Source organism: Carcharhinus amblyrhynchos, chromosome 7 (assembly GCF_965287045.1).
Source record: "Carcharhinus amblyrhynchos chromosome 7, sCarAmb.v2.hapA, whole genome shotgun sequence".
In the NCBI taxonomy this organism is placed as follows: domain Eukaryota; kingdom Metazoa; phylum Chordata; class Chondrichthyes; order Carcharhiniformes; family Carcharhinidae; genus Carcharhinus; species Carcharhinus amblyrhynchos.
The window spans coordinates 110,215,819-110,240,799 of record NC_137330.1 but is presented as its reverse complement, the minus strand read 5'-3'; the positions used below and the strand labels follow the sequence as shown (position 1 = coordinate 110,240,799).

Below are 24,981 nucleotides of genomic sequence, written 5' to 3'. Positions count from 1 at the left end.
AATCTTGGCACCACTTTCTCCAGATTTATATCCAAATAACTTATGCATAGTGAGCAGAAGTCCGCAGATAACTAAACCCCATGAGACACAAGTACCCAGTTTCAACCACTCTGGGGGAAAACGTATCCTTAAGTTCTACTGTTTTCTTATTTTTAATATGTTAACACAGTTTTCTGTCCTCCCCCTAATTCTCAGTAGCCATGCCTTTGATAAGCTACCATGTGGGAGATTACTAAAATCCACGTCTACGCAATATCTGCTACAACTCCCATGTCTTCAATGACCATTATCACCTCAACTAATTCTATTAGATTTGTACTCCCATTTGAAATATACCCTAACTATTTCAAAATATTTTCTCTTCTTTATAATTTGATTTGATTTATTATTATCACATGTATTAGTATACAGTGAAAAGTTTTTTTTTGCGCGCTGTACAGACAAATCATACCGTTCATAGAGAAGGAAAGGAGAGAGTGCAGAATGTAGTCGTAGCTGGGATGTGCAGCAAGTACCACAGATTAAAGTTAAAGTTTTATTTGTTAGTCACAAGTAAGGCTTACAGAAACGCTGTCGTGAAGTTACTGTGAATTTCTCCTAGTCGCCACACTCCAGCACCTGTTCGGGTCAATGCGTCTAATCAGCATGTCTTTCAGAATGTGGTAAAAAACCAGAGCACCCAGAAGAAACGCATGCAGACACGGGGAGAATGTGTAAACTCCACACAGACAGTGACCCAAACTGGGAATCAAACCCAGGTCTCTGGAGCTGTGAAGCAGCAGGGCTAACCACTGTGCCACCCAAGGCAGGAGGCACATCACAGAAGTGTTACCAGACAAAAAAAATGACACCAATTCAAGTAAGTCAAGTACAAAACTCTTAAGACACGTGACCAGAAACATGATCAAAGTGGTAGATTTTAAGGCCTCAGGAGACGGAAGGAAACTGGAACAAAGCTGCTTCTACCAGTCGACAAATTATTCATGGGAGTGTATTGGGTATCAATAGATTGTACAGGAGCTTCCTTTTGTTTGCCCTGCCTATTATATTTCTAATTCTTTCCTCAGACTCTGGCAAGGGGATTAATTATGTGGGATGAAATAAAGCCCAACTCAACATGGGTTAATAGCAACATACCACCGGTAAGTACATTTCCCATTCAACTCTCTTGCATCTTCTCTTTCTCCGCACCTGTTTAGGAGCTGTAGTATCTTGTTACATTGCATATGGTCAGTAAAAGTTCCTGAAAAAAATTCAGTTCTAACAATCAGAATAACATTTGGATAAGTAGATGGATGGGAAAGGATTGGAGGGATATGGGGCAAACACAGGCAATTTGGACTAGCTGGGAGGGCACCATGGTTGGCCACGGACCCAGCGCCTGTTTGTGTGCTGTATTGCTCTATGACTCTAAGTAAAATTGAAGTCAGTAGGAATTGGTGAGGGAGATGTGTTGGAGCTCTCCATAAGTTGAATCAAAGCCAGCACAAAGGAAAATAGTTGTGGTTGTTGGAGGTCAGTCATTTTAAACTCAGCCCCTCAGGGTCGTGTCCAAGGCCCAACCATCTTCAGCTACTTTATCAATGACATCTCCATCAAAAGTGGTGATATTTGCTGAGGATTGCACAATGTTTAGTACTATTTACTGCTCCCCAGATACTGAAGCAGATTTGTCTCTATATGCAGCATGACCTGGACAATATCCAGGTATAGGCTGACAAGTTGAATGATACTTATGCCACATTTGTGCCAACAAAGACCGGGCAATGACCATCTCCAACAAGAAAGAATCCAACTCTCAATTGACATTCAGTGGCATTACCATCACTGAATGCCCCACTATCAATGTCCTGGCCAATTCCATTGGCCAAAAATTCAACTGGACGAGCTATATAAATGTTGTGGCTACAAGAACGGATCAAAGGCTAGGAATTCTACAGTGAGTAACTCGCCTCCTGACTCCCTAAAGCCTGTCCACCTTCTACAAGGCATAAGTCAGACATGTGATGGAATACACTTCACTTGCCTGGATGGGTGCAGCTCCAACAACACTCAAGATGCTTGACACTAACCAGAACAAAGGTGCCATCTTGATTGGCACCCATCCACAAACATTTACTCCCTCCACCACCAATGTGTGGAAACAGTGCATACCATCTCCCAGATGCACCACAAGATGCACCATAGAAGCTTACCAAGCCTTCCTTAACAAACAGCTTCCAAACCTGCTACCTCTACCACCTAGGAAGGACAAGGGCAACAGATCCATGGGAACACCGCCAGCTGCAAGTTCCCCTTCAAGCCACTCACCGTCTTGCCTTGGAAATATATTGCTTCACTATCACTGGGTAAAAATCCTGGAACTCCCTCCCTGACAGCACTGTGGGTGTGCCTACACCACATGGACAGCAGTGGTTCACGAAGGCAGCTTATTGGTACCTTCTCAAGGGAAATTAGGCATGGACAACTAAAGATAGCCACACCCTCTTTCTGTGAAGAATAAAGTGGGTGAAGTAAAGCTAAATCTCAAGTGATTGCTTTGAGGTGTAAAGCCAAACAGACCAATGGGAAATCAAATTTCAGGATATCAGCTGCACTGTGGAAGTGCGGATGCCAACCATAGGCTGCTTAATTCCCAGCATTCTGTCCTTGGAGCCAATCAGAATGCACTCCCCATGGTGTCACAGCGGTTAGCACTGTTGCCTCACAGCGCTAGAGACCTGGGTTCGATTCCCAGCCGGAGTCACTGTCTGTGTGGAGTCTGCACGTTCTGCCTGTGTCGGTGTGGGTTTCTTCCGAGCGCTCTGGTTTCCTGTCATAGTCCGAAAGACAGGTTGATTAGGTGCCAAATTCTCCCTCAGTGTACCCGAACAGGTGCCCGAGTGTGGTGCCTAGGGGATTTTCACGGTAACTTCACTGCAGTATTAATATAAGCATACTTGTGATACTAATGAATAAACTCCTGTATTCAGTGTTCTGACCAATGAAACCAAGCAGGCCGAATGCCTTCTTCACCACTCTGTCCATCCGTAACTTCATTTTCAAGGAGCTATGAGCATGTACCTCTAGATCTCTTTGTTCTATATCTCTCTCCAACACCCTACCATTAACTGAGTAATCAAAAACCTCGTTAAAATCCTTGTAGACCACATCAACCTCACCATCGTCATCAGTCCTGTTGAAGAGCTTCAAAACTGAAGGCCAAGACACATTGTTTTTCTCTCTCTCTTGTCAGTTATGTTAACGTTGATAGCAAAGGTGGGAGGAGAAGATTGAGTTTCAAATGCCTGCTATGATTACTTTTGACCTTTGGTGCAAGGTGCTGGTCACACTGCTGATGCAACACCTTGTAGTGCACTCCAGGTTGCTTCTCAGCATGAGAAATAAATTCTCTCTAAAGGATGATGCGATATGCTTTCAACGTATTCGTACACTGATACTGAAATGGCACCCACTGCTTTTCCATTTGAGCATGCTGGTGTGTCAGTTGATCCGCGGGCTCACACGCCAAAGAAATGTAGGAAGGTGTAACCTACTTATGCTGCTTTTTACAGCAACTTGAGAGTTATGGTGTTCAGTATTGTGGCAACCGCCAGTGAGTGATATTACAAAACACACACTTCCAGCGAAATGTTATTCTTCCTCTGCCAGACATCTATCAGTGGTATCATGTTGTGTTTAGAAATGATTGACCTTGGGTAGCCTAGCAGCGCATTTGTGCACTTGCTAATTGCTTTTGCCCAGGGAATCTACTGCATGTTAAGGTCCCTGAGTTTGGTCCTGCTGCACTCAGCAATAACAGCTGCGTCACTCGCTCTTGGTGGGAGCAAGTCACTGTTTACAAAACTCAGTGAAAATCAGGGTGCCTGAGTGCTCTCTTCACTGGGGAACAGGAAGTTGCATTTGGCAACTAGGGTGAGGGGAGTGGGGGGTGGGGCAGGTTTACAAAACCAAAATGGCAGCACTGCTGCCTCACAGTGCAAGTGACTGGGATTCAATTCTGGCCTCAGGTCACTGTGTATGTGGAGTTTGCACATTCTCTTCTCTCCACCACCACCACCACCACCACCACCCCCCCCCCCCCCCCCCCCCCCCATATCTACGTGGGTTTCCTCCGGTTACTCCCACGCTCCAAAGATGTGTGGGTTGAGTTGATTTGTCATGCTAAATTGACCTTAATGTTAGAGGATTAGCAGGGTAAATAAGTGGAGTTATGGGAATAGGGACTGGGTGGGATTGTGGTCGGTACAGACTCAATGGGCCAAATGACCTCCTTCTGCACTGTAGGGATTCCATGATTGTATGATTCTATTCTATGAATACTTACATCCATTATCCAGGGATGGGTCCAGTGAATGAACATAACATTTTGACATGTAAGGTTCCGTGGTCGGCATCTTCCAAACCAAAGGCCAGTACCATTTAGAAGGATAAGAACAGCACCACCTGGAAGTTCCCCTCCAAGTCATCCGCAATCCTGACTTGGAAATATATTGCCGTTCCTTCACTGTTGCTGGGTAAAAATCCTGGAACTCCCTCTCTGACAGCACTGTGGGTGTATCTGCATCTCAGACATTGCAACGGTTCAAGAAGGCAGCTTCTTCAAGGGCATTCTTTAAGGATGGTGAATAAATTCTGGCCTAGCCAGTGAATCCCATGTTCCGTAAATGAACACGAGAAAAATAGAAAATGCCAGAAGCTTTTTCAAGTGGGTTTTCAATGTGGAAGTGGAAGTAAGTAAGAAATCATTACATAACAGGGGCACTGACATGTTCAGAGTAAGAGTACATTGGAGAAGCAATGGCTTGGATTTTGCAATTTCGGCTTGTCCATTACGACTCCCTCCAACTTTTACAGAAGCACCATAGAAAGTATTCTTTCTGGTTGTATCGCAGTTTGGTATGACTCATACCCAAGACTGCAAGAAACTACAAAAAGTCGTGAACAAAGCCCAGTCCATCTCACAAAGCAGCCTTCCATCCATTGACTCTGTCTACACTTCAAGCTGCCTCGACAAAGCAGCCAGCATAATCAAGGACCCCACGCACCCTGGACATTTACTCTTCCACCTTCTCCCATCGGGGAAAAAGATACAGAAGTCTGAGGTGACAAACTAACCGACTCAAGAACATCTTCTTCCCTGCTGCCACCAGACTTTTGAATGCCCTTACCTTGCATTAAGTTGATCTTTCTCTATACCGTAGCTACGACTGTAATGCTACATTCTGCGCTCTTTCCTTTCCTTCTCTGTGAACAGTACGCTTTGTCTATATAGCACGCAAGAAACAATACTTTTCACTGTAGACTAATATACGTGACAATAATAAATCAAATCATTACACTTAATCATGCCCATAAACTTTCTATGGGCCTTTGCACTGGGGCTTGCTGTAATTAGAGATCTATTTTTGTGCGTTGCACTCTTCGTGGGTTGTGGGGCGTCTGTGTACAAAGCAAGCAACCTGATTAAAGAATTCTTAATGAGCAGCACAATCAGAACCAGGAAGTGAGAGTTTGAAAAAGTAATTCCAAATCAAATGGTGTTCTGAAAGGGACATAAAGAAGCCACAGTCCCAGATGACCATAGGCTGCTCTCGCCTTTGAGCGTGGAGAGCTGACTGGTGGTGATTTAACCTGAGGTTCACCATACCTCAGGTAAGGTTGAGAAGTCATGATGTGGGTATGCCGGCGTTGGACTGGCGTAAACACAGTAAAAAGTCTGACAACACCAGGTTTTAGTCCAACCTATTTATTTGATAATATTCTCACTAGCTTTCGAGGGGACAGCCTCTTCGTCAGGTGAATGGAGAGTTCTGGCCTCCGACAGAGCATATAAAGCACAGACAGTTTAGAGATTACTGATTAAAATGCGAATCCTTACACCTAACCTGCTGTTCAAGACCTGAAGTGGCTGACAATGTGAGTGGTAGGAGCACTGACCACAGTTTAAAGAGATGTGTATTGTCTCCAGACAGTACAGTAAGTGAGGTTTTGCAAACCCAGGCAAGTCACGGGGGTTACAGATAGTGCGACATGAACCCAAGATCCCTGTTGAGACCGTCCTCATGTGTGCGGAACTTGGCTATCAGTCTCTGCTCAGCGACTCTGCGCTGTCGTGTGTTGTGAAGGCCGCCTTGGAGAATGCTTACCCGAAGGTCAGAGGCTGAATGCCCGTGACCACTGAAGTGTTCGCCAACAGGAAGGGAACAGTCTTGCCTGGTGACTGTCGAGCGATGTTCATTCATCCGTTGTCGTAGCGTCTGCATGGTCTCCCCAATGTACCATGCTTCGGGACATCCTTTCTTGCAACGTATCAGGTAGACAATGTTGGCCGAGTTGCAAGAGTATTTACCATGTACCTGGTGGATGGTATTCTCACGTGTGATGATGGTGTCCATGTCGATGATCCGGCATGTCTTGCAGAGGTTGCTGTGACAGGAGAACAGTGACCACAACACCACACAACCCTGTCACAGCAACCTCTGCAAGACATGCCGGATCATCGACATGGACACCATCATCACACGTGAGAATACCATCCACCAGGTACATGGTAAATACTCTTGCAACTCGGCCAACATTGTCTACCTGATACGTTGCAAGAAAGGATGTCCCGAAGCATGGTACATTGGGGAGACCATGCAGACGCTACGACAACGGATGAATGAACATCGCTCGACAGTCACCAGGCAAGACTGTTCCCTTCCTGTTGGCGAACACTTCAGTGGTCACGGGCATTCAGCCTCTGACCTTCGGGTAAGCATTCTCCAAGGCGGCCTTCACAACACACGACAGCGCAGAGTCGCTGAGCAGAGACTGATAGCCAAGTTCCGCACACATGAGGACGGTCTCAACAGGGATCTTGGGTTCATGTCGCACTATCTGTAACCCCCGTGACTTGCCTGGGTTTGCAAAACCTCACTTACTGTACTGTCTGGAGACAATACACATCTCTTTAAACTGTGATCAGTGCTCCTACCACTCACATTGTCAGCCACTTCAGGTCTTGAACAGCAGGTTAGGTGTAAGGATTCGCATTTTAATCAGTAATCTCTAAACTGTCTGTGCTTTATATGCTCTGTCGGAGGCCAGAACTCTCCATTCACCTGACGAAGAGGCTGTCCCCTCGAAAGCTAGTGAGAATATTATCAAATAAATAGGTTGGATTAAACCTGGTGTTGTCAGACTTTTTACAAGGTTGAGAAGGCCAGGTCTTCACGAATAGCCTCAACCAGCACAGGAATTGAACCAATGCTGTTGGCGTCGCTCTGCATTACAAACCAGCTGTCCAGCCAACTGAGCTAAATTGACCCCCGTGAAAGGGAAAAAGAGGAGGAAAGGAAAATGGGATCAGGAAAGAGAAAAAGTTAACGTAAATTATTTCCTTTGTTTTTACTTTAAATCTCCAATCTGAAGGAATGACTCTTTTTTTCCAGGGTGTAAGAGTCAATTACAAGGAGACATAGGTTTAAGGTGCAAGGGGCAAGTTTTAAAGATGTACAAGACAAGTTTTTTTTACTCAGAGGTTTGTGGGTGCCTGGAACTTGCTGCCGTGGGAGGTAGTGGAAGCAGATGCAATCATGACTTTTAAGCAGCATCTTGACAAATACATGAATAGGGTGGGAATGGAGGGATATGATCCCTGGAAAGGTAGGGGGTTTTAGTTCATTCAGGCAGCATGGTCGGTGCGGGTTTGGAGGGCCAAAGGGCTTGTTCCTGTGCTGTAATTTTCTTTGTTCTTTGAAGCTTCTCAATTGTAATTTTTCAATGCCAGAGAGTTTGTTTCCTTCTGGTGTGTGTAGTGGGGAAATTTAACAATGTCATGCACCCTAGGTGTTTTAAAGGTGAGTCTCTTGGCAAGATATCAATGTCCTGAAGCTTGTGAATTGGCAAAGCAACTAGGACAGCACCTTCCTGACTTTCGCCTTTAACTGTGGCTGCTGGAAGTTGCTGCACAATTTAACGTTTGATCACAATGAGTGTTAGTAGCTTCACTGTCTTTACCACAAAATCCAAAATCCAGCGTGTCATGAGAGAAAGTAAACTGATGCGTGTTTGAAAGAATTGCAAAACGTGGCAGGTACAGGAAATCTGAGCTGAAGACAGGAGATCCTGGGGACACAGTATCCGTGGAGAGGGAAACAGAGTTAGAATTCAGGCCAATGACCTTTAGCTGATCTGTAGATTAATATCCGCTGTGTCTGACTGAGTTACCATGCTTCGCATCTAACTCAAATTGACACCACCAGTGAGCTGGAGAAGATACACAGTTTACAATATTTGCTGGAGGAAGCATGAGTTATTGAGTATTTCCTTGTTCCAAGCTGTGAGATTCTATGTACAGTAGCAGCATAAGTAGATTTCTTACAGTTAGAGTATGTTGTCCATCTTCATTACTGAAACATTCTTGTGGTTCATTTTACATTATTACCCATCAACGTTTGAGTAGTCATCCAGTAAATGACGGTGGATGACACCTTTTTAATATTACCCTGTAAACCAAAGGTTTCCTTGATGACATTAACTGTGACTATGCTTTTGCAGTCTGCAATGGTGGCTTTTACCAACCGACTGTTTAGGCAAATGTTTTCATTATTAGCTGGCGTTGAACTAAAACAATGTTTCTGTTGTTGTCTAGTTGATGAGACACAGTTCTGTTCTTCCTCATTCGTTATATTTGTCTGAGTATTAATCCTGTAAGCTTCATTGACGAGCTTTTCACTAAATTAGTCAAAATAATGTGAATCTGTTTTAACCATTGTTGGTGCTCGAGGTAGAAGACAAGATTTTGCAATGTTCAGTTGCCTTTGCTGTCTTCCTAATCGTCTCAACATCTTAGAACACAGAACAATACAGCACAGGAACAGGTCCTTTGGCTCACTATGTTGTGCCGAACATGACACCAAGGATGTGTGGGTTAGGCTGATTGGACATGCTAAATTAACCCTTAGTGTTCCAGGATGTGATACGGTTAGAGAGATTAGCAGTGTAACTCAGCAGAGATAGGGTCTGGGTGGGATTGTTATCAGTGCAGACTTAATGGGCTGAATGGCCTCCTTCTGCACTGTAGGGTTCCTATGATTCTATGAAATTAAACTATTCTCTTCTGCCTGTCCTTGGTCCATGTCCCTCTAATCCTTGCATATTCGTGCTTTTCTAAAAGCCCCTTAAACGCTCCTATTGTATCTGCGTACACCGCCACCCCAGCAGCTCTTTCCAGACAGCTACATCTTGCCTTATTACGCCCCTGTGAAATACCTTGCCGTGCTTTAACTACATTAAGTGAGCAGTATTTCCTTTAAATCATTCGCGAGACATGGGTGTCACTGGCTGGGTCAGCATTTATTGCCCATCCCTAGTTGCCCTTGAACTGAATGGCTTGCGAGGCCATTTCAGAGGGCAGTTGAGATCAAACACATTGCTGTGGGTCTGGAGTCACAAGTAGGCCAGGCCGGGTAAGGGTGGCAGATTTCCTCCCCTAAAGGGCATGAATGATGCAATTTGTTCATTTGTTGCACGGACCTCTTGACTTCCGTCCCATTCCTTGCGACAAACATGACATAGGAAGTAATTAACTATCTTATTTGCGCAATTGCAGCTGTGTTTATTATCCTTCCACTGACAAATGATTCCCCGAGATGCTGATGGGACTTCTTTTCATCTTGTCTAAACCCTCTTTTTGGCTTCCTTTTGGCAAATGACAGAAAGGGGCTTGCACATTAGTTTATATAGTTTGCTCGGGTGATGGCTTTTATGAGTGCCAAACAGTGTTGCTGCTTTTCATTACCCTTGTAGCTCTTTTCTTTCCTCAGGCATAGAAGAGCTCAGGAAATCTTGGGTTGATTGGCCGTGCTGCAGCGATCCTAGTGTTAGGGGGATGAGCAGGGTAAATACATGGGGTTACGGGAATAGGGCCTGGATGGGACTGCGGTTGGTGCAGATTCAATGGGCCGAATTGCCACCTCCTGTACTGTAGGGATTCTATGAATTCTTTCCTCTGAGTCAGATGCTCTGGCTTCAGGGCCCACTTCAGGACATGATGGTCAAGAAAGATGCATGGATAACATGGCCAAACAGGTTGATTATCAGCCTGTAAATCCTTCCAATATACCCCAGGGTTAGAACATAAGAAATAGGAGCAGGAGTAGGCCATCTAGCCCCTCGAGCCTGCCCCGCCATTCAATAAGATCATGGCTGATCTGAAGTGGCTCAGTTCCACTTTCCCGCTTTCTCCCCATAACCCTTAATTCCCTTGCCTACCAAAAACCTATCTACCCGTGTCTTAGGCAGTAAAGAGCGGTAGAGTTTCATGGAAGAGGAAAGGAGCTCTGATTAATTTTGTGGGACAGTCTTGCAGAGAGAAGCAATTTGGACATCTGTACAAAAGCAAATGCTGTTTCGTAGAAAACTACCAAATGTGAATCACAACATACCAGAAAATATTGTATCCTGTGCCAGGCTAGGGTAATTGATGGCACATGATAAGCACTGCTGCCTCATGGTGCCAGGGACCTGGGTTCAATTCCCAGCTTAGGTCACTGTATGGAATTTGCACGTTCTCCCCATGTCTGCGTGGGTTTCCTCTGGGTGCCCTGGTTTCCTTCCACAGTCCGAAAGATGTGCTGGTTAGGTGCATCAGCCGTACGAAATTCTCCCTCAGTGTACCCGAACAGGTGCTGGAGTGTGGTGACTAGGGGATTTTCACAGTAACTTCATTGCGGTGTTAATGTAAGCCTACTTGTTATGCTAATAAATAAACTTTAAGTAGCCTGTAGTGGACCTCCCTCAACCCCTTAGTTGCCTTTGCGCTCACCTTGGATGAATCTTAACATTCTCCAGCTAAACACTGGCAAGGCTGAAACCATTCCTCCACTCCCTTATGTTTCTTCCTTGTCACAGTCTCAGGCTGAAGCAGGTTGTATGTAACCTTGAAATCCTCTTGAAATCAAGGCTGCGCAACCAGTTTCTAGCAATCATTCTGCCTACATGACATTACTAATGTAAACACCTGTCACCTATCCACCACACACACACTGGTACATCTTTATTGCCTTCAGGCTCCAACATTCCTGTGGTCTCTACCAGCTTTCTGCCTTATTGATCAATTCCAGAGTAACCATATTGATGCTTGTATCCTATACCACACCGTCCAGCTTGTCTGGCACTCCAGTTCCTATTGTTCCACATTGACTCCCCATCTGCAAAGCCCAAAATTTAAATTCCTTGTCTTCAGATTCCCACAGTGTAACCTGCTCTTCCCACATTGTCACTCCTCCATAGGTGTAACTGATAGCCAACTCTTAGAATCATATAGCATGGAAGAGGCCCTTCAGCCCATTTAGTGTGCATCGACGTGAGAGCCACCTAACCAAGTTACCTACCTAATCCCACTTATCAGCACATGGCCCGTAGCCTTGGATGTTATGACCTGCCAAGTGCTCACCCAGCTACTTTTTAAAGGATGTGAGACATCCTGCCTCCACCACTCTCCCAGGCAGCACATCCCCGAACCATCACCACCCTCTGGGTAAAGAAGTTCTTCCTCACAACCACCTATTTTCCCCCTGCCCCTCACCTTGAACTAGTGTCCCCTTGTGACTGACTCTTCAACTAAGGGAAACAGCTGCTCCATATCTGCTCTGTCCACATCCCTCTTGATCTTGTATACCTAGACCAGGTCACCCCTCAGTCTTCTCCTCCAGTGAAAACAACCCAAGCCTATCCAACTTCTCTTCATAACCTAAATGTTCTATCCCAGGCAGCTGGTGAATCTGGTGAATCTCCCCTGCACCCCCTCCAGTGAAATCACATCCTTCCTATAACATGGCAGCCAGAACTGCACACAGCACTCCAGATGTGGTCTCATTTAAGTTCTATGCAACTCCAACATGACTTCCCTGCTTTTGTAATCTATGCCTCAATTGACAAAGGCAAGTGCCCCATTTGCCTTTCTCACCACCCAACTAACATGCCCTTCCATCTTCAGAGATCTCATAGAGTCATAGAGGTTTACAGCATGGAAACGGGCCCTTTGGCCCAATTTGTCTATGCTGCTATTTTTTATACCCCGAAGATAGTCCCAATTGCTCACATTTGGCCCATATCCCTCTATACCCATCTTACCCATGTAGTTGTCTAAATCTTTTTAAAAGACAAAAATGCCATGGTCCATTTGTTCTCAGAATTTCCTAATGTCATGCTGTTCAATGAATATTGTCTTGTCAAATGACTCCTTCCAAAGTGCATCACCTCACACTTTTCAGGATTAAATTCCATCTACCATTTACCTGGCCATTTGACCATCCCATCTATATCTTCCTGTATACGAAGACACTCATCCTCATTGTTAACCACCTGGCCAATCTTAGTGTCACCTGCCAACTTACTAATTCTAGCCCCCACATAGTCATCTATGTTGTTTATATACATAACAAATGATAAGGGACCCAGCACAGATCCCTGTTGGACACCACTGAATGCTGGCTTCCAGTCAAGCAGCTTTCTGTCATCACCCTCTGCCACCCAACTAAGCCAATTGTGAATCCACCTTCTCAAATTACCCTGTATCCCGAGTGCATTTGCCTTCTTTACAAGTCTCCAATGTGGGACCTTGTCAAAGGTTTTGCTGAAATCCATATAGAACACATCAACCGCATTACCTCATCTACACACTAGCCACCTTCTCAACAAATTCAATTAAAATTGTTTGGCGTGACTTTCCTCCGACAAAGCCATGCTGACTAGCCATGATCAGACCTTGCCTCTCTAAGTGGAGATAGATTCTCTCCTTTAGAATTACCTCCAATATTCTCCCTACCACTGATGTGAGACTCACCGGTCGGTAAATCCCTGGCTTATCTCTACACCCCTTCCTAAGTGGCAGAACCACATTAGCTGTTCTCCAGTCCCCTGGCGCTGCCTCCTTTCACCTGACGAAGGGGCAAACCTCGAAAGCTTGTGAGTTTACTATCAAATAAAGTGGTTGGACTTTAACGTGGTGTTGTGAGACTGAGGGATTTGGGGTTGTTTTCGCTGGAAAGAAGGCGGCTAAGAGGGGATCTTATTGAAACATATAAGATGATTAGAGGTTTAGATAGGGTGATGTGGGTATGCCGGCGTTGGACTGGCGTAAACACAGTAAAAAGTCTGACAACACCAGGTTTTAGTCCAACCTATTTATTTGATAATATACTCACAAGCTTTCGAGGGACACCCTCTTCGTCAGGTGAATGGAGAGTTCTGGCCTCAGACAGAGCATATAAAGCACAGACAGTAATCTCTAAACTGTCTGTGCTTTATATGCTCTGTCTGAGGCCAGAACTCTCCATTCACCTGACGAAGAGGGTGTCCCTCGAAAGCTTGTGAGTATATTATCAAATAAATAGGTTGGACTAAAACCTGGTGTTGTCAGACTTTTTACTTAGATAGGGTGGACAGTGATAGCCTTTTTCCTCGGATGGAGAAAGCTAGCACGAGGGGGCATGGCTTTAAATTAAGGGGGGGGGGGTAGTTATAGGACGGATGTCAGGGGTAGGTTCTTTACCAAGAGGGTGGTGAGGGATTGGAATGCCCTGCCTGCTGCGGTTGTAAATGCACCTAGTTTGGGGGCGTTTAAGAGATCCGTGGATAGGTTTATGGACGAAAAGGGATTGGTTTAGGTTAGTGGGTCATTGTTTTTTAACTGGTCAGCGCAACATCGTGGGCCGAAGGGCCTGTTCTGCGCTGTAATGTTCTATGTTCTATGTTCTTACTGTGTTTACCCCAGTCCAACGCCAGCATTTCCACATCATGGCCGCCCCTGTTGCCAGAGAAGATTTTGAAGTTTGGGTCTGAGCCCCTGTAATCTCCGCCCTTATATCCCACAGCATCCTGGATCACAATTCATCTGAACCTCAAGTTTTGTCCACTTTAAGGCTGCCAACACCTCCAATACCTTGTCCTTCCCTATGTCAATTTATCAAGAACCTCACAATCTCTCTCCCTGAATTCAATACATAAGAAACATAAGAAACATAAGAAATAGGAGCAGGAGTAGGCCATCTAGCCCTTCGAGCCTGCCCCGCCATTCAATAAGATCATGGCTGATCTGTCGTGGCTCAGTTCCACTTTCCCGCCCTCTCCCCATAACCCTTAATCCCCTCGCTTATCAAGAACCCATCAACCCGCTTCTTAAAAATATTTAGCGAGGCAGCCTCCACCACTTCAACGGGCAGAGAATTCCAGAGATTCACCACCCTTTGAGTGAAGAAGTTCCTCCTCAACTCCGTTCTAAACCGCCTCCCCTTTATCTTGAGGCTGTGCCCCCTAGTCCTACTGTCTTTTTTGAGCGGGAAGAGTCTCTCCACCTCTATCCTATCCATCCCATTCATCATCTTATACGTCTCAATGAGATCTCCCCTCATTCTTCTAAACTCTAACGAGTACAAGCCTAGTTTATTCAGCCTCTCCTCATAGCTCAATCCCCTCAACTCCGGTATCAGCCTAGTAAACCTCCTCTGCACTCCCTCCAGGGCCAAATACCATTGTCCTCATTCTCTTGAGTGAAAATGGATATGAAGTATCTGTTCAACATTCTACCAATGTCCTCTGGCTCCACCCATAGATTGCATCCTGATCCCCTAAGAGCTTTTTCATATCTGCTCTTTGCTCTCCTTATTACTTTCCAAAGCTCCACCTTGCACTCCTTTCTGATTTGCTCCCCTGCTAAAATGTGTTTTCCTTGTCATTGCATCCTTAATATCTCTGGGCTTGTTACTCCTTCCTATCACCCCAAAGAGGACATGTTGGGCTTGTACCCTTCCCATTTCCTTTTTGAATGTCGCCCACTGCTCTGTATATTTCCCCACAAATCGCTGTTCTCAGTGTACCTTGGCCAGATCCTGTCCTACTTTATTAAAATTCACCCCCCCCCCCCCAATCCATAACATTTTTCACGACTTGTCTATTTCTTTGTCCATAATAACCTTGAATTGCACCATATAAAAGCAAATTACTGCAGATGCTGGAATCTGAAACCAAAAGAGAAAATGCTGGAAAATCTCAGCAGGTCTGGCAGTATCTGTAAGGAGAGAAAAGCTTTGTCAGAGCTTTAACAAAGGGTCAAGTGGGCTTGAAATGTCAGCTGTTTTCTCTCCTTGTAGATGCTGCCAGGCCTGCTAAGATTTTCCAGCATTTTCTCTTTTAGTTTTAAGTTGCACTATATTGTGATTGTTATTACTAAGATGCTCCCCCACTACCACCTCAACCACCTGTGTGGCTTCCTGTCCATCTCTCCATTTATCTGGCTCACTCTGCACTACTTTCATTCCTTTTCCCTGCCACATTCATTCCACCACTGGGAGTGTCTGTGATTCCAATTTCTGTTCGTCTTTCATTAAAACCTCCCTCCATCCTCTTTGTTTAAATTCCTATCATCAAACCCCCTAGAATCATAGAATCCCTACGGTGCAGAAGGAAGCACTATTTCTTTGAGTCTGTACTGATAACAATCTCACCCAGGCCCCAATCCCGTAACCCTACGTATTTACCCTGCTAGCCCCTCTGACACTTAAGGACAATTTAGCACAGCTAACCTAGCTAACCTACCTAACCTGCACATCTTTGGACTGTGGGAAGAAATGGGAGCACCTGGATGAAACCCACACAGACATGCAGAGAACATGTAAACTCCACTCAGGCAGTCACACAATACCAGAATCAAACTCAAGTTCCTGGTGCTGTGAGGCAACAGTCCTAACCACTGTGCCACCATGATGCCCAAAACCCTCTTTTTGGTTTGGTGTTCATTTTTTCATTGCACCTGTGAAGTACTTTGTTTTTTTTTGTCTATAATAATCATTTCAGACTTCAATTTGATCAAAGAACCCCTTCAGTGCAGAAGGAGGCCATTCGGCCCATTGTGTCTGCACCAACCCTCTGACAGAGCCTCTTACCCACACCCTTTCCCCCAGCCCACACATTTACCATAATCCAACTAACCATCAACACCTTGGGACACTAAGCGTCAATTTAGTATGGCCAATCCACTAACCTGCACATTTTTGGAGTGTGGGAAGAAATGGGAGGAAATTCAGGTAGACACGGGAAGAATGTGCAGGCTCCACACAGACAGTGCCAAATGGCCCTTTTCTGCGCCCTAATGACTCTCTGCTTTCATTTATTATTTATGGCAGTATCTGCTACATTGGAGGCAAGATTCAGCAGATCATTTAATTTACATTCCTTAGATCATGGATTCTCTTTGGGTGCTCCAGTTTCCTCCCACAGTCCAAAAATGTGCGGGTTAGGTTGTGTGGCCAAGCTAAAATTGCCCTCAGTGTCCTGAGATGCATAGGTTAGAGGGATTAGTGGGTAAATATGTAGAGATATGGGAGATAGGGCCTGGATGGGATTGTGATTGGTGCAGACTCAATGGGCTGCATGGCCTCTTTCTGTACTGTAAGGTTTCTATGATTTCTATCAGTAGTTGTCCAGCTTTTCCTTCTGAAGGTAGAAACTTGCTGCTCCGGGACTTTCTAAGTTGATCCCAAAAACACATTACTTTCATGAGGTGCTGATTGTAAACTGCACTCTTCTATAATACTCTTTGAAAGTGAATCTAGGTAAGCTGGTGCTTATGCTGATTCAACCTGCCAATTTAGTTTTCCAACCTCATTTTTTAACAAAAGCAAACGTCAAACAGCAGTAGATCAAAAAGGCAGCTCTCTGCCAACTTCTGAAGGGCAATTCGGGATGGACAATGAATGCTAGCCTAGCCAGATGCATCCATATCTTTTTTCTTTATTAATTCGTGGGACATGGGCGTTGCTGGCTGGCAGATGCTAGAATCTGAAACCAAAAGAGAAAATGCTGGAAAATCTCAGCAAGTCTGGCAACATCTATAAGGAGAGAAAAGAGCTGATGCTTCAAGTCCAGATGACACTTTGTCAAAGCTAAAAGGCATAGAACGTGGGAGATATTTATATTGCAGGGTGAGGGAATGAAAGATGAGTCATAACCACAGAAACCAGGGGAAAAGACTGCTAATAGCTGTTCACAGAGAGAATTCTCTTCAGAGAATTCTGAAGAATTCTTCAGAGAATTCTGAAGAATTCTGAGTCCCCAGAACGTTAGCTGAGTTTCTGGATGAATAGTCTAGCAATAATATCACTAGACCATCGCCTTACGTGTTGGCACCGAGGGATCTAGGTATCCTCATTCATAACAAACAATATGTTCCCACACAGGTAAAGCAGTTAATTCGGAAGGCAAATGTAATGACTTTTATTGCAAGGGGAGTGTGGTTTAAATGTAGGGAAGTCCTAATATATACAACTATACAGTACGCTGGTGAGACCACGCCCAAGTATTGTGTATAAGTTTTGGTTTACTCATTCACTGCAATTCAGTAGTTAAGGCAATTGCAGCCGACACCCTTGTGAGGTTATAATCTTTGCATCACTCATGTCCTGGGACACTGCACCCTTCCTCCAGCAGTGACAGAGGTTTGTGCAGATGCTGCAGGAGTCCCAGTTTCCTGTGCTTCATGAGGTCGGGTGTTGTCGTGTCAACCCCTGGAGCTTTGCCCCTGGCAAATGAGTTAGTAACCGTGGCACAGTGGTTAGCACTGCTGCCTCATAACGCCAGGGACTTGGGTTCAATACCTGGCTTGGGTGACTGTCTATAAAATTTGCACGTGCCTGTGTACATTTCTTGCAGTAGTGCTGCAGTGAAGTTACTGTGAAAATCCTCTAGTTACCACACTCCGGCGCCTGTTTGGGTACACTGAGGGAGAATTTAGCATGGCCAGTGCCCTTAACCTTACTTGGTCTGGCCCACATGTAACTCCAGACCCAGAACAATGTCTTAATTGCCCTCAAAGATGGCCCAGCCAGTGACGCCCACATCCCATGAACCAGAGCACCCGGAGGAAACCCACATAGACATGGGAAGAACGTGCAGACTCCACACAGACAGTGACCTGAGTCAGGGAGTGATCTATATATCAACCGGTTCTGTTGTAGCTGTTGTGTGTTGGAATTGCTGTTGAGATCATGTCTGACGATAATCGGATCCTGCTGGTGCCAATGTCCTGATTTCCCTGATTGGTGGGGGAAGGAGGGAAGCCAACGATCAGAGCGGGGTTGGGGGGTGTTCAGCTGGGGAGGTGGTCAGCCTACTAAGCGGGTTGGCACTGGAAGGAGGGATGTTTGGGGCTGGGCTCGGGAATGGTTGTGGGAAAGGCCCTTGCCCATGTTGTCCTTGTTTGACTACAGATCCTGGCTGAACACATCCATCGTGAATCCCAGTGTTGTTTCAGAACTGGAAAATCCACAACTAACATTAATAGCCTGGCAGCGACGAGAGAAATGTCGTAAACAAAGCAGTCCACTATTTGGATTAATCATACAAAGGCACTCAACCATGTGAGGAGAGGTGCTCTATTTAAGCTGCTGAAGAAAACTGGCTGCCTGGCCAAGCTGTTCAGTGTGATCTCCCTTTACATGACAACATGATGGATAAGGTCAGCTTAAGGCATCCGTTAAGGTCCTTGATGGGGTCGAACAGGGTTACATGTTCTGGCACCAAGACTGTTTGGTATATTCTTTTCTTTAGTGCTATCTGATGCCTTCAGGTCATTGATAAAGGATGTCAACTTACATACCAGAGCTGACATCAAGCTTGTCCACCTTCCTCAGTTGAGGCTAAAAGAAAGGTGCATCGAACTCTCATCAGAGAGTTGCGTTACATCAATAGTGGAGGCAGTGGCGTCATGCTATTGTCACTAGACTAAAAATCCAAAGACCCAGGGTAATGCTGTGGGCACCTGGGTTCGAATCCCACCATAACAGATGGTAGAAATCGAATTCAGTAAAAATCTGGCATTAAGAATCTACTGATGACCATGAAACCATTTTCAGATGTCGTAAAAATCCATCTGGTTCACTAGAATCAACGAATTCTTACAATGCGGAAGGAAGCCATTTGGCCCATCCAACCTGTGCTGACAACAGTCACACCCAGTCCCTATCTCCATAACCACATGTATTTATCCCGTGAATCCCCTGACACTAAGGGGCTATTTAGTGTGGCCAATCAACTTAACCTGCACATCTTTGGAGTGTGGGAGAAAACTGGACCACCCAGAGGAAGCCCACACAGACATGGAGAAAATGTGCAACCTCCACACAGACAGTCACCTGAGGCTGGAATTGAACCGAGCTCCCTGGAGCTGTGAGGCAGCGGTGCTGCCATGCTGTTTCTCATATCCTTTAGGGAAGGAAATCTGCCATCCTCACCTGGTCTAGCCTACATGTGACTTCAGATCCACAGCAGTGTCTTAATTGCCTTCAGAGACGGCCCAGCCAGCGAGGCCCACATCCCACGAACAAATAAAATAAAATGTCTTATTGGCTTGACACATTTTTCATTGGCAAATGGACTAATCCGCGCATATCTATAAAAAGTTTGGTTTGTCCATTGGGATCAGGAAGACAAATGTTATGGTACAGCATGTAGCAATCTGTCAGCATTGATAATATGGCACTGGAAGTTGTGGAGAGCGTCACATATCTAGGTTCCACTATCACCAGCAATCTGTCGCTTGAACCTGAAATCACCCCACACATCGCAAAAGCTGCAGCTGACTAAAAGAGTATGAAATTTGACTTAAAATGCCAAACTGAGAGTCTATCAAACCTCTGTCGTCTGTGCAATCATCCACAGTTGCGGACAACATCTTCTAGACAGGAGTCTTGGCATCAGTTGGCAGGGCTGAGTCACCAATTTAGCAGAGCTGAACTGACATACTTACATCAATATTCGCTGGGGGAAGCCAACAATAATGATGTCTCTGTCCCAGCACCTACACAAGGGGGACGATTCTCCCATCCTGCCAAGCTAGTTTTTTAGCGTGACGGGCGACGCGGGATTCGCGTGTGCATTCCTGCCACGATAGCATCTCCCAGCGCTGCATTTCCGGCGGCAGCTGCTCCACACTGGAAATCGGCGGGAAGGCGGGGCAATAATGTTTAATCTAATTTAAATGCGATTAGCGGGCCTGGTACTGAAGACTTGTCAGCCTCTTCCCACCCACCCCCCGGGGGCATCTTGGCACTGCCCATCAGGCATGAGGTAGTGCCAAGAGGGGGGGTGCCTAGGGGTCAATCAGTGGAGGCAGTGGAGTCCCGCTGCCACTCTGCAGCCAGAATTGGTGGGGGAAGGAGGGAAGCCAATGATCAGAGTGGGGTGGGGGGTGTGGTCAGCTTACTGGACGGGACAGCATCTGTGGAGAGGGAATAGAGCCAACGTTTCGAGTCTGGGTGGCTCTTCATCCAGCTCTGACAAAGAGTCATCCAGCCTTGAAACATTGGCTCTGTTCTCTCTCCACAGGTGCTGTCAGACCTGCTGAGTTTCTCCTTGTTTTCTGTTTCTGTTGCTGTGTTACTAATTGGGGACAGTTGGCAGTTGCGAGGAAGGGAATGAGCAAGACTGAAGGATGTAATGTGATGAGATGAAGTGGCAGTAATGCCATTACTGGGAGGAGGGATGTTCAGAGCTGGGCTCAGGAATGGTTGAGGGGGGCAGCGATTGGCCATGGGGGAGGAGGGGAGCGGAGAGCAGGCGTTGTGGGGTTCACGGAGCTGGCCACCGATCAGGCTGCCCAGCAATCAGGAGGCCATCAGTAGGGGGGCCACTGCGCATGCACCGATCTGGGCACTTACAGTGGCCTGCTCAGCGCAATGATCTCAGCCTCTCCAGAGAGGATAGGCCCTGCCCCTAAAATTGAATGATATTCACGTTGGTGCACAGAGTATGGGAGATTCTTCTCTGAACTTCCACGGAAAAAAAACAGTCTGTATTACTCCAGTTTTCATGCAAATTCGACATGTAGATTTTTCTTTTATGGGAGAATTCCAGCCAAGAAGAGATAAAAATGATGGGAGTTGATCAGAAAGCTTATGTGATGGAGGGACATGTTGGGAAATTGGAAAGGAAAGTCTTTGTGTAACTAAGGTAAAGACAAAATATTCCAGATGCTGGAATCCAAAACAAAAAGAGAAAATGAGGAGAAACTCAGCAGATCTGACAGCATCTGTGGAGAGGGAATAGAGCCAACGTTTCGAGTCTGGGTGGCTCTTCATCCAGCTCTGACAAAGAGTCATCCAGCCTTGAAACGTTGGCTCTATTCTCTCTCCACAGGTGTTGTCAGACCTGCTGAGTTTCTCCTTGTTTTCTGTTTCTGATGCTGTGTTACTAACTGGGGACAGTTGGCAGTTGCGAGGAAGGGAATGAACAAGACTGAAGGATGTAATGTGATGAGATGAAGTGGCAGTAATGCCATTAGTGGTTGATACATACAGCTGTGCAGGGAGCAGTCTGAAATCAACTGTTAGCCACCTTCAAAGCAGAGGAGGAAGATTGAAGGGGTTTTCCATTTGACTCATCAGTTATTGACTCCTTGGGACGATATGGTGGCACAGTGCTTAGCACTGCTGCCTCACAGCGCCAGAAACCCAGGTTTGATTCCAGGCTTTGGTCACTGTCTCTGCGGAGCCTGCATGTTCTCCTCGTGTCTGTAAGGGTTTCCTCCAAATACTCCAGTTTCCTCCCACAGTCCGAAATTCTCCCTCAGTGTACCCGAACAGGCACTGGAGTGTGGCGACTAGGGGATTTTCACAGCAACTTGTGAAATAGAACAGCACAGTGGTTAACACTGCTGCCTCAGAGCGCCAGGGACCCAGGTTCAGTTCCCAGCTTGGGTCACAGTCTGTGAGGAGTTGGCACATTCTTTCCGTATCTGCATGGGTTTCCTCTGGGTGTCCTGGTTTTCTCCCTCATTCCAAAGATGTTCAATTGCCCCTTAGTGTTAGGGGGTTAGTAGGGAAATAAGTTAGCTAAGTCGCCAGGACCGGATGGGATGTACCCCAGATTACTGTGGGAGGTGAGGGAAGAGATTGCAGAGCCTCTGGCGATGATCTTTGCATCATCGATGGAGATAGGAGAGGTTCCGGAGGATTGGAGGATTGTGGATGTGGTTCTTCTATGCAAGAAAGGAGCAGAGATAGCTCAGGAAATTATCGACTGGTGAGTCTAACGTCAGTGGTTGGTAAGTTGATGGAGAAGATCCTAAGAGGCAGGATTTATAAACATTTGGAGAAGTAGAGTACGATCAAAAATAGTCAGCACGGCTTTGTCAAACGCAGATCATGCCTTACGAGCCTGGTTGAATTTTTTGAAGATGTGACTAAACACATTGTCAAAGGAAGAGCGGTAGATGTGGTTTATATGGACTTCAGCAAGGCGTTTGATAAGGTGCCCCACACAAGGCTTATTGTGAAAGTGAGGGGGCGTGGGATCCAAGGGGACATTGCTTTGTGGATCCAGAACTGGCTTGCCCACAGAAGGCAAAGAGTGGTTGTTGATGGGTCTTTTTCTGCATGGAGGTCGTTCACCAGTGGAGTGCCTGAGGGATCTGTTCTGGGACCCTTGCTGCTTGTGATTTTATAAATGACCTGGATGAGGAAGTGAAGGGATGGGTTGGTAAGCTTGCCGATGACACAAATGTTGGAGGTGTTGTGGATAGTTTGGAGGGATGTCGGGAGTTGCAGCGAGACATAAATAGGATGCAAGACTGGGTGGAGAACTGGCAGATGGACTTCAACCCGAATGGTTCATTTTGGCAGGTCAAATGGGATGAAGGAAAATAATATTAAGGGTAAGACTCTTGGCAGTGTGGAAGATCAGAAGGATCTTGGGGTCTGTGTTCATAGCACTCTCAAATCGGCGTCACAGGTAGAGGATATGGTTAAGAAAGCATATGGTGTACTGGCCTTCATCAATCGAGGATTTGAGGTTCAGAGTCAGGAGATAATGCTGCAATTGTATAAGACCCTGGTCAGACCCCACTTGGAGTACTGTGCTCAGTTCTGGTCGCCTCATTACAGGAAGGATGTGGAAGCCATTGAAAGGATGCAGAGGAGATTTACAAGGATATTGCCTGGATTGGGTGGCATGCCTTATGAGGATAGGTTGATAGAGCTTGGTCTTTTCTCCTTGGAGAGACGAAGGATGAGAGGTGACCTGATAGAGGTGTATAAGATGTTGAGAGGTATTGATTGGGTGGATTCTCAGAGGCTTCTTCCCAGGGCTGAAATGGCTGCCACAAGAGGACACAGGTTTAGGGTGCTGGGGATTAGGTACAGAGGAGATGTCAGGGGTAAGTTTTTCATTCAGAGGGTCGTGGGTGCGTGGAATCGGCTGCTGGTGATGGTGGTGGAGGCAAATTCGATAGGGTCTTTTAAGAGACTTCTGGGTGAGTACATGGGATTTCGTAAGATTGAGGGTTATAGGTAAACCTAGTAGGTAGAGATATATTCGATGCAGCTTGTGGGCTGAAGGGCCTGTTTATGCTGTATTTTTCTATGTTTTATGTTCTAAGGAGGATTATGGGGTTAGAGCCAGGGTGGTGGGATTGTGTTCGGCGCAAAGTCGATGGGCCAAATGGTTTCCTTCTGCACTGGAGGGGTTTTATGATTCTTAAAAAAACTTCAGTGCAATGTTAATCTAGGCTACTTGTGATACTAATCAATAAACTTTAAACATCATTGCCATGGAATGCAAGAGGCGATTGTGATGGGACACAGGCTTTTGTGGATAAGCTGCCGGATTTACCATTAAAAAGGAAAAATGCCTGTCTGTGATGGGCGGCTAATTCACAAGTGCCCTTGTTCCTCCATTGTTAAAAGTGGAATTCCAACAGCTTTGTCTCCATCTGGGCTTCAAAACACGACATGGAGATGTCAGGCTTGTGTGGCAATCTGCAGGTCTTTTATTTTAATCTAATGGCCGATAGCACATTTAATCATACTTAAACGCAATGGAAATTGCTTCTTGTACAATTTCATTTTGACCGAGGAAGATTCCAGTGACCCTGTTTGCTTATCTTGCAGCTAATCTATTAATTTGCTTAATGACCACCCACGTAGAGTGGAAATCTCAGTACTCCTCTTCCATTACGTAGCACCTGAAGGTACACTGGAATGTGACTAATTGTGAGCAACCTTTATTGTCAAAAAAAGCAAGAATCTGCGTTGGTGGTGAATTAAGTTATGGGTGAAGTGATGGTGACCTGTCCTATCAGTATGATTCGGCATTTTGCAAAGTTTGCATAACATTCCAACAGACCTCGGTTAAGCTGCATATGAGACGATGTGACTTCCCAACAGCAGAGTGGGATGGAGGGACCCCACACGTTTAGGTGAAAAGGTTTCTCTGTGTCATGGTAGTTGAGTTCAGATCCACTGTAGCAACCCTAGTACAAAGCTTAGGATCTGGGAAGTAAAGCTGCCTATAGAACAGCTGGTTAAACTGAGGGACTTGTGGCCTTTCCCATCACATTGGGCCTCACTTCTTGGACACAGAATTTTCAAATTTGTTCCATATTTGTGCATTCTATTGAGCATTTTCAGGACACTTTCTGATTGGCAACGTTGCTATTTGTGACGTCTTGCTGTGCACTGATTGATTTAACTCCAACAGATTCATTAGATTTCTGTGTCTCAAACCCATCATTGCACACGTTTGGAGACTTGTTAACCTGCCTTTTACAGAGGTCAGATGTTCATTAGTACAAAAGTTCACAAGTCACTTGTCTCTTTTTGCTCTTCCCTTTAATACAGTTCTTTCTGCTTTTATCCCCAACTTTTTCCTTTCTCATTTACTCTATTCACTTCCATCTCATCTGCCTTTCACTGTTCCTCCACCCCGTCTTTGCTCCCCTGTGTCTCTCCCCTTCTTTATTCTTCACCTCCATCGTCTCTGTTCCTCACTTCCTGTCCACTTTCCTCATGGTCACTCACCTTTCTCCCTCCCTGGTCCCTGTTCCACGCTCGCCCAACCACATTCTCTCTCCGTTCCCAACCCCGAATCTCTCCCACCACCACCACCACCACCACCATCTTGGATTCCACCCCACCCCTCCCAACCTGACTTTTTCTCCAC

The 24,981-nt window shown here is 45.7% G+C and overlaps 1 protein-coding gene across 1 annotated transcript in view; it reads left to right on the top strand.

Annotated features, from left to right (window-relative positions):
- The window catches only part of anapc1 (anaphase promoting complex subunit 1), a 220,669-nt gene that overhangs the window by 129,242 nt on the left and 66,446 nt on the right, over positions 1–24,981 (top strand). The window contains exon 34 of the mRNA XM_080192942.1: positions 1,068–1,142. Within this exon, the coding sequence (XP_080049068.1) occupies positions 1,068–1,142 (75 nt within the window). The remainder of the gene's footprint in view (positions 1–1,067; positions 1,143–24,981) is intronic.